This window comes from Patiria miniata, unplaced genomic scaffold (genome assembly GCF_015706575.1).
Source record: "Patiria miniata isolate m_02_andy unplaced genomic scaffold, ASM1570657v1 HiC_scaffold_3, whole genome shotgun sequence".
NCBI lineage: Eukaryota > Metazoa > Echinodermata > Asteroidea > Valvatida > Asterinidae > Patiria > Patiria miniata.
The window spans coordinates 11,140,524-11,152,980 of NW_024037069.1; the positions used below are offsets into that span (position 1 = coordinate 11,140,524).

Consider the following 12,457-nt stretch of genomic DNA (forward strand, 5'->3'; position numbering starts at 1 on the left):
ATTTTCTTGTGACTGGTCCCAACCTGAATGCTACTAGGCAATATTATTAGCTTAGCTGCTACATGAAATTTAGAGGTCTGCAGTTGTGTCGTGGTAACGAAAAACTATAGCAGCCATCTTGCTGAAATGTTATCCAACAATACTCATCTTCCTGAACAATGATGTATCTCGGAGGCTCTCAGAAAATAATGTTAGTATGATAATCATCTACATAAGATTTAAACCACGTTCGCGTATTACACTCCAGACTACACGCGCAGGCACAACGAACGGGTTTTCCTGGATGACAGTTGATACAGTTTTGGCTACCATAATTATGGAACGCCAAATATAGCAAAGACGAAGTCAATATACTTTTATGGCGATGTGAGTCATTGACTGTGTAAAGGGTCGGTCTACAGTTCTGGAGCCAATTTTACACGTATTTGTATTGGACCACAACGCCACTAGTTGGTCAAAGATGTGAAATTTGAAACTGGTTTCTTCGAGTGATCCGTAGTTCCGCAGCGCAATTTTGTGCTAGACGAATTTGTCAATGGTTTAACCTTTCTCTGCCGGCCGGCATCTTTGGAAATATAGTCTTGGTGTTTTTGATTCTGCCAAAAAGTGACACAAGGCCGTCAAAATGGCTAAGGCTGGTGCTCGCCAGGGCTGGTGCGCAGTCCTTTGTCTGCACATGACGTGGTTGTTCAGCACGGGTCTCATCAAGGGTTTAGGGGTGATGTTGCCGTCCCTCGTCGAGCAGTTCTCAGCCCCGACGTGGGTTATTGGCTGGATGGTGACCATCGTCAGTGGTGTTGCCTGCTTCACAGGTATATACTCTTTGTTTCACTAAGTCTCTTTTATTTTCAGATTCCTCGCTCGAAGCGCATTCGTGTTGGCCTGGTTATGATATCAAAATGTCTCCGTGCATAATTTGAGCGTGCCCCTTGTCACATTTTGTGTGTTAACCGTGACAACATTCTTAATAGTTGTACATTTCCCTGAAATAGGAAAAGAGCCAATATACAAAACAAAACATTTTTATCGGTAACTCGCCTTAACAAAAAAAAAGGACATGGCAAAACTTTAAAGCTCATTTTTCATTAAAGTGTTCAAGTTGGAACTAGGACTTTACAAAATATCAACTACAATGAATATATGAAATCTGCTCAAAATCGTAAAGTTTAATAGCTGCAGGACATGGAACAAAACAGTACTGATTTTTAACTAAACCATATTTTTTGACATATTCTTGAAATTTAACCTTCTAAAACGTGTTTTAACAACCAAACAGATACGTTACCACTATTTTATTCATAGAAAAGTTGTCTTTGAAACAAAAACTGGGAAGGCTTAAGTCAATATGAATTTCGGAGCTATTGTGAAAGACAGACTAAAAATAGAGGGATTTAAGTGACAGTATTTGACAGGTACATTGGAAAACATCGTGTTTTTTCTAGATAATGAAAACAAGGCACATAAATTGTCTGTCTCGATTTGCTATGCACATAATTTCAGTTGCTACATCTATCACTTTGCATGTTGCAATTTCGCATTTATTTGCTATAAACTAACAATTAGTCATTATCATTTCCATGAACAGGTAATTATACAAATATTTCCCATGAGATTGAGATAGTGAGATCCACAATGCCAGGCTGCTTTGGTAACATCTGGCAAATCAGATTTATAATTAAAAGACCATATACGGGATGACGCAGTAAGCAGCACTTACACAAAACTTTATAACAGCTGCTGTAATCAATCTTATTATAATGATGTTATTGAAAACGCCACGCGCTTCATACACGAAAGTTGTTGTCAAAATATAAAAATGTGTACACCCTGTAAACGAACAAAGTCAGAACCCGACATTTAAAAAACAATCAATAAAGTCGAGTTTGCATTGTTTCAAACAGCAGAAAAGATCCCAATTTCGTCACTCTACGTTTATAATGTGCATTTTATGAACACATGGAATAAAAGAAAGGCGATATTTAACAAATGTTTTTATTTTTGAGGGAAAATAATTACTTGAAGTTAAGTCTTCTAAACGTCGTGTAACGATTTACCAGATACGTTACCACTTCAATAAATTCACGTCTTTAAATACGATTCTGTAGATATTTTAAGTAGATGTGAATTTCATTGGTACGCATTGTGTCAGACAGACTGAAATAAAAGGTTTCGTTGATTCTGTTTGTCAATAAAAAACATCATTAATCGTTAAAAAAAACCAAAGAATTACTTAAGTATATATAATTCAAGGACCATAAGGCAGGGCGGATCCAGGATTTTTTGCAGGGGGGTCGGCCTTTCAGATATTATTTTTGTATCCCAATGTTGCGATTTTTTTTGGGGGGGGGTCAGAGCATGATGGGGGGGATCGAGACCGTGGGTTTGGATCCGCGCCTGCGTTTAGAATATCATCTTGTTCTATTATTAAGGTTATAATTTGTTATTTTATTTTATTTCATTTTTTGGGGGTCAGAGCAGGGAAATATAAATTATACGGAATAATCATGTGACGTTTTGTTTGCGTGATATGTTTTGCGCATGCATATCACAATTAATGACTTTACTAAAATGCAACTCGTGCATCCCCTGGCAAACAATCCTGATCAACTATGACCAAATGATTTAAAATTGAATTCAGGCACACAGGATGGAGGTCAGAATTTCCTTTTCCCAAGTGTGTTGAGCTGCCCCACCTCCCACCCCTAAGTTCACCTCAATCAACCCACCTACACTACCACCCGAACCCTCGAAACCATCATTTAAGTGTCCCTGTTGCTTAGAGATAATGTCTGAACAATACATTTAATTGTATCATCTTAGTTACGCTCGCAAATTAAAGATTGATATTTGAACAGATACGTTACCGAGCTGATCAGATACGTTACTAGGCTGATCAGATACGTTACCATAATATACTAAGATATTCTATGTAAACCAACAACGATGGTTTCATGTTATCAAGTTTTTGTGCAATTACAACCCCTCACTTCCTAAAATCTTTATCTACAGATTCTACAAGTTACATATTTTACCATTAAAAAAAACATTGTATGATGCTACTCTAAACTTTAAGAATATTCGACAGAAATTCAGCACAACATTACAATCCCTCTCGGCAAGCTTGTGCTCTAGTGAATCACAATTAAATGTGTAACGAAACTTTAAAACGTGTAGACAGTGTGGGAATCGATGACGTAGCCCATGTTTGTTGACGTCAGCATAACATTTGCATGATGAATTCATAATCAGTAACGTATCTGGCCCGCTCACGTTGAAATAGGCTTCCCTTGACAAACTGTGTGACCTTAACTACTTCTTCCGCCACTTGATCAGTCATCACCCAACACACTGTTGACTGGTATGGTGTTTGAGGTCAGCTTCCTTCACGTGTCTCGAAAGGAAAGGCAAAAATAGGTAACGTATCTTGCGCTACACATACACACATGGAATTTTTTTCGTTGACAGTTCTAAAAAAAATTCAACGCGCATATTCCTGAAATTTTAAGTCTGTTTATCGTTACGAGAAAATAGTAACGTATCTGGTTATGAAATTGGCGACATGCGCTCTGAAGGCGCTCAAGTAAAATTAATGAGCCAATCTTTTTCGATTTGTCATTGTATATTTAGGGCATACTATGGACTAATAATATAAAAGGGTAATCATTGATATGCACACATGGAAGACAAATGGGAGACTTTAAAAAAAAAGGCATCTTGGATGGCGACATGAGAAAACCGCAACAAATACCACCTTACTCGTCACAATTTCAAAGATTTTCTTGATTTTGTTACCTTCTTACTACGTGGGTTTATGAAACAAAACTTAGTCTCGAAGAAAACTAATATAAATCATTATCGAACACACTCCATACTTCTTAGAAACACAAGCGACACAAAAATGGCACATTTGAACACTTTAGCGGAGAATGGCCCTTAAGTACCTTGCATTTGAATATTTCCTCATACTGCGCACTGTTGTAAGAATCTTTTCAGTGCCCTTACATCGCTAGGGTATAACCCGGATTATGCTACCATAACAATTATTTAAAAAATAATCAATCATGAAATCTCCAGAGGGATTTGTTTCGGTGATTCATGTTACAGTACCTCGCGTTACAAATTGTCCGCTTCTCTCTGGTACACGTTGAAGCATTATCAGAAACCACTAAACCACAAACCAAATAAACTCTTTTGGAATGATGATTTTTTTCTCTTCTTTAAAAACAAAAAAACCCTCACAATAACACTTGCATTTTGCATGTGAAAACAAGATGACGAAATAAAATCTATAATTTTAGTCCCCCATATTCCACTTCACTGGCACACCACTCAAATAAAAAGGTCTTGTTGTCCCCTTTAATTTGAGAGAAAATATGAGGTTGTGATGCATGTAGTTCTGAATATTTCATAGATTTTCCACTTCTCGGCTGTGTCCGCTTTTCCGTGGAATTGCCCATTCATCGGACCGCTTTCAATATTCGGTTTCACTTACCACGATGTAAATAACTTAGCATGCAGTGTACATAACGGCTCGCTAATTTTGACCTGGAAATCAGACACCCGAAGTATACAGCGAAGGTAAATATCGCACTGGATTGTGGGACAGGTTCCACTTTATACTGGATTTTCTAGAAGTGCAAATTGTCCCACAGTGCAGCGCAATATATACCTAGACTGCATATACTTCTGGTCTTTCGGTATTAGCAGTAGTCTGTCTTCTCCCAAGGTCCTCTGACGGGAGTTTTAAATGCATGGTTTGGTCCACGCATTGTGGTCGTGGCCAGTGGTATGGCGGCAGGAACCGCCATGGTCGTCTCTTCTTTTACAACTGATGTTCTCCAGATGACGTTAATCCTTGCCCTAGTTGCTGGTAAACTCAAGATTTTATTCAGTTCTTGTCACTTCATCCTTTCATCGCCAGTTCACTTTAATTAACCGTATCCATTACTCGTCCATGATTAAGTTTATTACTTGTTTGGAATACTGCTCCCTTTGCCTTTGAGAAAGATTCTGCCAAGATGAAAATGTTTGGACCTCTCACAATCCATATTTTTTACTTCAAGGAAGCGAAATAATCCGAACATTAAAACCAGTTCAGTTGATACAGCTAAGACAAGGATAATTATACATACTTAACACAAGAAAGTTTTAAAGTTTTGGAACAAAAATGTTACAGGAACACACCACATTGGTGTGGGGAAAAATGAGTCTTTTGTTTACGTTGATGTCCATCCTTTTCTTCTTTTATATAAAACCATTCTTTCCCAGGACCTGGTTTAGGTATTTCCTTGATTCTAACGAGAACCTTGGTTGGTATGCATTTCACTGACAACTACGCGACGGCCAATGGTATCGGGAGTTCTGGTCATGCCGTTGGTCTGGTTCTTATTGCACCCTTCACACAATTGCTGCTGGATACGTACGGGTGGAGAGGCGCCATGCTCCTTCTCGGAGGGTTGTCCATGCATCTTGCGCCGTGCGGTGCTTTATTGCGAACTCCGCCAAGAGAGACGCATTCGTACGAAGCACTTCCCGCTTCGGAACACGATCAGCGTGTTAGTCAAGCACACAGCGCAGACAAGAAGACCGCGTGCTGTAAGCGTAAGGATGACATCTTGGCTCGATTCGGATGCTCCGTTTGTCTGCGCATCGCTTATTGGCGAGCGGCCATTGTTCTCATCTGTTTCCGCTTCGTGCCAGCTCTCTGGGTGGTGTATTTTGTCTCGCACGCCCAGGCTAAGGGTTTTTCAGCGTATGACGCGGTAATGTTCACTACAGCCGCCGGAGCGGGTAGCTTCGTGTGCAAGATCGCGTCGGGTCTCGTGGTAGACCGAGGCCTCATGAGCCTACGATGGGCTATGTCGTTATGCATCGTGGTTGCGTCATCCACTCTGATCTGCATTAGCTGGACCAACTCCTACTGGTCGATGATGGTCAGTGCCTTCTGCCATTATGGCGCCAATGGAGCCGTGGGGTCATTCTGCGATATTTACACCAAGGAATTGCTTGGAGTCGAACACCTTGGCTCTGCTATGAGTTGGATGGAGCTGATGGCGGCCGTATTACAATTGGCTTTTGGATTCTTTCCAGGTAAGACAAAAGAAAATTAATTGAGAATGCAGCTTCAAACCCAGCGAATAATCAAGTAATGACATCTCGGAGTTGCAGCAGTTTAATCCAGAGGGGTGACGGCTGCGTCCAAATAACCTGGCTACGACCGGTACTTGTAGCCTACAATTAAGCGCCTAGTGGAGGCACCTGAAGCCATCTTCCATAGACCTTCGTGTTATTGCAAAACTAGACGCAGCCAACGGTACAGTAAACCTCCATGATGACTTCTGTATACACTGCCAAAAAAAAAGAAGAAATGGTCAAATTGTGCCCACACTATTTTTACCCAACGTTGGTACAATAGTCAACATCCAAATATTTCGAGCGAAAAACGCCCAGCGGCCGTTGGGCAAACACGTCTACCTAAAACTTGGAAAATATTACAGACGGAACAGTCGGATACTTTTAATCATCCATTAGTTTGGTACATGTAAAGAATCAATTGTTGGTAAGCCATTACCCCAAAAAATGGTCAATAAAGAGACAAGTTGTTGGTTCGTATTTTGTCAATTATTGGTCACTAAGAAGAGTCTAATGTTGGGTACTGTGAAAATTGTATCAATTAGTGGCAGTGAAATTGCTCAACAAATGCCGAAATGAAGTTTCCCAGCTTTCATTTACCCAGCATTTTTTTTTGCATTGTATGGAAAAGGTCTTCTGAAACATTTAAAACCCTTTACCTTTCTTTTTAGGTTGGATATACGACCAGACCAGAAGCTTCGACTTAGCCTTTGTTATCATGGGAGGTATACAGGCTCTGCCGTTGGTGTCGCTGTTTATGGAGTGGGTCATGAAGAGACGTCAACAGAGGGCGTGATTTGCTCCTTGACCGGTATTGCCTTGACGAAACTTGAGGCAAAGTAGTCTTGTGGTGCCTACCCTACGCTAAAATCCATTCAACTAGCTGACGTTTGCGTGTGCACCATCTGCTTCCTGTCCAGAAATGCAAAGGGCCTACGACAAAGGTGTAAACGAATCCTAACATTGTCCGGTTGTTGGGACCTTACAGAGCATGCAGGGAGAGTAAACATAATGATATAATGATATAAAGGTAAAGGTAGGCCTATAGCCAATTACTGGCCGTATGGGGGATGTTATAGGTCCACTGTTTCAATGGGTGCGGCATATGAGTGGCGGTGCCCATCTCCTCTCCTCTCGCCGTCTTACCTTCCCTGAACGAATCAGGTACCCATTTTATCACTTTTGGGTCGTCAGAGAGTTTTCCAGTTGTTGGTCCGAATGGGATTAGAACCGCCAACCTTCCACTCCGTAGCTCCACGCTCTAACCGCTCGGCTACGAGGCCTCAACATAATATATGAACATACAAACATTCCGAGGACGGTAACACAAACAGACAACAACAAATCCTTTGTTGTCCTCGAACGTAAACCTTTTGTTGGAACTGGTTCTCAAATGTAAGTGTGTGTGTGCTTATAGTCTACGGGAGAGTGTTATTATCATAGCAACAAAGGGAAACACAACGCATTGTCCTCGGACATAATGGTAAAAAAGGACTATGTGCATATCCGGGTTTCATTTGTATACACAGCCACTTTCTACCATTACATTAAAATTGTATTCCCTTCTAAAAGGAGGATGTCTAGGGCCACTTGGTCAAATGGGACATGTGTCATCTCGTTTGTTATTTGGTATTGTGGTTAAATTTCGTAAAGACCTATTTACTTAATAATCATGTCAACCGTTGCCATAGACCTATGCGGTCATTGTAAGATCCTGGATCAGTAGTCTGGTCAGAATCGGGTTCATATAACTGACAATAAATTCCAGGACAGAAAGCGATAAAAGTGCTTAATCTTCTTTATTACTTCAGACTTTTGCATTGCATGAGGGATAAAACGAAAATCTCAGTGTGAACACTATCATCGTGTTTTGCTCGTTGTTCACTTAATTTGCAGGAATATTAATTTCTTATAAGATGGATTTTTTTGCGCCGGGGTGATATAAACTGAGTATTCAGTGTTTAAACGTCGGTGAAGGGCAAAACCTAATTTGATTTATATTAATTCTGTAGTTGTGTATACTAATTTGTCAACATTATTTTCTTTTTTCCCCTATTAATTTAAGTTACAGGTATACGATGAATTGCATTGCAATATACAGGGTGAGTCAAATGGCAGGACCATTTTCTTAATAAAGTTCTGCATGTAGCACTTTCAAAATCAAGGATATGCAAGCCCAATTAATATTTTTTTTTTTTGTACAAAAATCATTCAAATCACTTATGTACTTTTCAAGTTACGGAATTTTGAACACACCCACCGTTGTAAAGTTCTGTCCATGGGTCACACAAAAAAGGGGGTGTGTTCTTTCAGCAAAACGAATACAGTTCGCACACAACCCTATGTTGTCCTGTCATTTGGGTTTCCTTTTTTCAGTTGACTCACAGTTTGAAAGCTGGTGGTCCTTGCTCCATGGTGTAGACGGATTTTAAATATGCATTGGAATGGAATCGAGGCTCTCAATGCTAAGCCATAGGATTGAGGACCTTTTCTTTTGTAATCCTCTCAACAAAAGACAGCACTGAGGACCTCGGTTTCAGTGCCAATTTAAATTTAAAAGCACAAAATCATATTTTTGTGACTGTTGGTCCGCCATGTTGGATTTATTTAAATTCGACTGGGCGTTTGTAATTAAGTTTGACGTTTGGAACCACTGCCGCGCGTATGCCGTGCTAACGTAGCGTTAAATTCAATTTATAAGCACAACGTCTGAAACATGCCTAAACTTCCCCAGTAGCAATACATATGTATGTTAGCCTATAATCATTCTTTCGCTTGATTAACTGCATTTTGGTATTTACAAATTTTTATATTATTGTAATTTATTGCCCACAGATGGGCCTAAAATCGATTTTGTGATTTTACCAACAGTCGGGTGGGTCAGGACAATATGATATTATGACATGCACGTGTATTCTTTCTTTTTTTGTAAAAAGAAATACACCCAAATTAGAAGATCGATTCTAAAAAAAAAACAATTCACTGCGAAAAATTTAAAATATAGAATATAGAATTATATGCAAATGTGGTCTCATCGAGACAGATTGTAATTTACAACAATTTAAACTAAATTCGAGAAAAATCAAACAATTGTTCACAGTCATTGTCTTTGTAGGTGGGGGGGGGGGATCTGAGATAATGTCCTTATGAAGTTGATGTTTCGAAATGTATTGGATGAAGTTGACAGTTTTTGGGCAGATGAGCGGTGTAACTCAACAAAGAGGGACATGATATTTAATGTTATTGCAAAACTACTTCACCTTAATTAAAATTTCTGATTGGAAAAATTGTATTTTTTTTTTATAATAAAGCTTGAATGAGGAGAGCTGACGAGATATTAAACAAATCTATAATATGATTCTTGAAAAGGAAATCGATGAAGCATACAGGGTGACCCCCAAAAAATGCACCTTTGAAACATTTCCTTTTTGTTCAAAAACGTGATCCGTGAATGTTATTTTTTTGGATATCAGATTAAAGCTGAAGATTTGCTCTTTTAAATACTGAAAGAATCATGAAAACAGCACATTGGGTTGCTGAGAAAATTCCAATTATGTAAAAAAAAAAAAAAAGATTTTTTTTTCAGCGTTTCCAATAGTGCTTCAAACAGCTTTCATTTGTGCAATTTCTTAAATATTTTGACATATTTATGATGCTGAAAAGGTTTAACAATTGGACTAAATAGGATAAGATACCTGTTCAGGTGGAAAATAAAAAGGTATTTCCATCAAATTCATTTGAACTCTTGTCAATGTGCCGTGTTGTTTTGTAATGATTAGGACACAATGCGCTACATGCATTTCATGCACAAATAGGTATGTGTAAATCCCTTAACTGTGGTAATGCCGTTGGAAAGGGAGTTGAGTTCCATAATTGGCATTTCTCAGCAACCCAATGTGCTGTTCTCATGATTTTTTTCCAGTATTTGAAAGGAAAAACTCTCAGCTTTAACCCAATAATAAATCACAGATCACGTTTTTGAAAAAAGGCAAATGTTTCAGGGTTGCATTTTGTTGGTCACCATGTATAGGCGATACATGTGGACCTTGCGGCGGCATATCATCGGATAGCCGCAGCGAGATCGAATTCAGTCACGAATTAAATGGTTAGTGACACTACTACAAAATAATAAGCCGCGTATGTTTGAAAAAAAAGTTGAAGTACATATAAAAGACCTTATTCACGGGAAGCCATTTTGGATGTGTTCTCCTAAATCTATTTTATAAATTGTAAACTGTTGAATGGATGGTGTCAGACTATTTTACAATTGGAGTGTGCGTTCCAAACCTCACTTTCATTGTTTTTTTTTATGCGGCTTAAGACATTAGGATATGTTTAATCACAAATTTTAAACTAGAGGCTCGCGTTTTTGAGTTTCTAACGCAGAGTGGTCGGGCAGTCAACTATTTCATTAAACAAGCCCAGTTAAGTTATGAATATGTTTCTGCGATAACAAAGATTCGCAAACTTAAACCTTTCCAGTACAACCAATTATTTTGTACAAAAAAAAATCATCTGTAAGGGGATGATAAATTTCAGGATACATTTTAGGTACACGTACAAGTTATTTACGGTTTGATGACGTCATCAGTCAAAAAACGGAAGGAAATACTGATTTAGTTCAAGGAGGATCCCGTTTAACATAAAGTAAAATTCAGGCATGGAAATATGGAAATTTTATTTAGAGTTTATGAAACATTATTATGCTAATGTTCAGATTAAATTGCCTTTATGTTTTGTTTTGGTCTTTAGCATGGGTATTATAAAGTTCTGCACTGAAGTTATGACAACCGTACGGTAGATTTGACGGAGCCTCTAACGTCGTTGGAGCTTATACAACATATGCTAATCATATCATAAAATGGCTTTTATGGTTTTTTGTCTTTTGCATGGGCATAATAAAATTCTGCACTGAGTTTACGACAGAAAAGTTTGTGGCTGCACGTTATAGAAATATTAATTTTCAGCATTCAGATATGAGAGAATACGGAGCTCTGGAGGTGCCCTCCAAAATGTTGAGATGCTGAGATAACTTTTCACGGGATGACGACATCCCACACGTAAGATGCCAACGTCCTGAGATGTTTTATCACGGGATGATGACATCGTACAAATAGTTTGTCGACATCCTCAGATAATGTATCGAGGGATAACGACATCCCAAGGGTAGGATGTCGACAATCGGAGAAAATTCATCACGGGTGACAACCAACCTCGTACCCAGGGTGTCGAGCAGTACGCGCCCATCACTACCTGCTCTCTCACCCTGGTATTGGATCATTTGCATGTGCAAGATTTTTGAACACGTATGCAAATGAGGAACAGTCTGGTGCCTGCATGTGCGTTACATTAGCGTTTGTTTTTGTATGCGGTGTCTGGGGTAAAAAACAGAGTCAATTCGAAGCAGCGCGAGCATGGCGTGAGTTACGAAACACGATTTGTATTTAATTAAACTGTTACGATCTTAACGAAACAATATGCAGTATCACATTTCATATTAATATTAACAAATTGGAAAGGAAATTGATATTTTCGAGAAAGCGTGGACGAATGATCGCGAAAACACGTACTGCACGTTGTGAATAACAACACCAAGTACACGATAAAAATCCATTACTAGCCAATTGCGGTATCGAATCAGGATACAGGAAGAAAGTTTCCTATCCAGGGTTTACTATTGGAAACCGTGTTGGAAATAAAGTAAGCACTGGGGACGAGGTTGGGGTGACAACATCCTGAAAGTAGGATTGCTTTCTCAGGCTCCACTAAACAGCATTCGAAGGTATCTCGGGATGTCAACATTCTACTTTCAGGATGTCGTCATCCCGTGATATATTGTGTCACGATGTCAGGATCCTACTTTAGCATTGTGATGCCCGTGATAGATTTATCCGAGGATGTTGGCATCCCTCTAAAAACGTGTCATCATCCCGTGATAAATTATCTCAGGATGTCGACATTTTTCGTGTAAGATGTTGTCATCCCGTGATATGATACATTATGTCAGGATCTCAACATCTAGTATGGCACCTCTGGAGTTCCGTAGGTATTAACTTGTGATGAACTTTATTTCATTGCTTTCATTTGTACTCGCAAGTTCCTAAAATGAAGAGTTTGCCTCGCTTTTAATTTAATATGGCCGACACGTGAATAAAGTCTATACATCGCCCTGAGAGCTGGAGGTTCCAAGGGGTCCAACAGTGTTCACACTTTTCGGTAGCTATTTTCATGTTTTACGGCTGCTGTGCACAGAAGTTTGTAAAGCAATTTCCTCAGCGAAACAATTTTACTAGCTAAAATGTCACGTGATAGCATGTATTGCTTG

At 39.1% G+C, this 12,457-nt stretch overlaps 1 protein-coding gene across 1 annotated transcript; it reads left to right on the forward strand.

Moving 5' to 3' along the window:
• Window positions 1-412: 412 nt before the first annotated feature.
• On the forward strand, window positions 413-7,146 carry LOC119737107 (monocarboxylate transporter 2-like). Its single transcript, XM_038211201.1, has 4 exons — window positions 413-812; window positions 4,727-4,870; window positions 5,269-6,090; window positions 6,804-7,146. Exons 1-4 carry the CDS (start codon window positions 626-628, stop codon window positions 6,926-6,928), a joined length of 1,278 nt encoding a protein of 425 aa, XP_038067129.1. The 5' UTR covers window positions 413-625; the 3' UTR covers window positions 6,929-7,146.
• The last annotated feature ends 5,311 nt before the right edge of the window (window positions 7,147-12,457 follow it).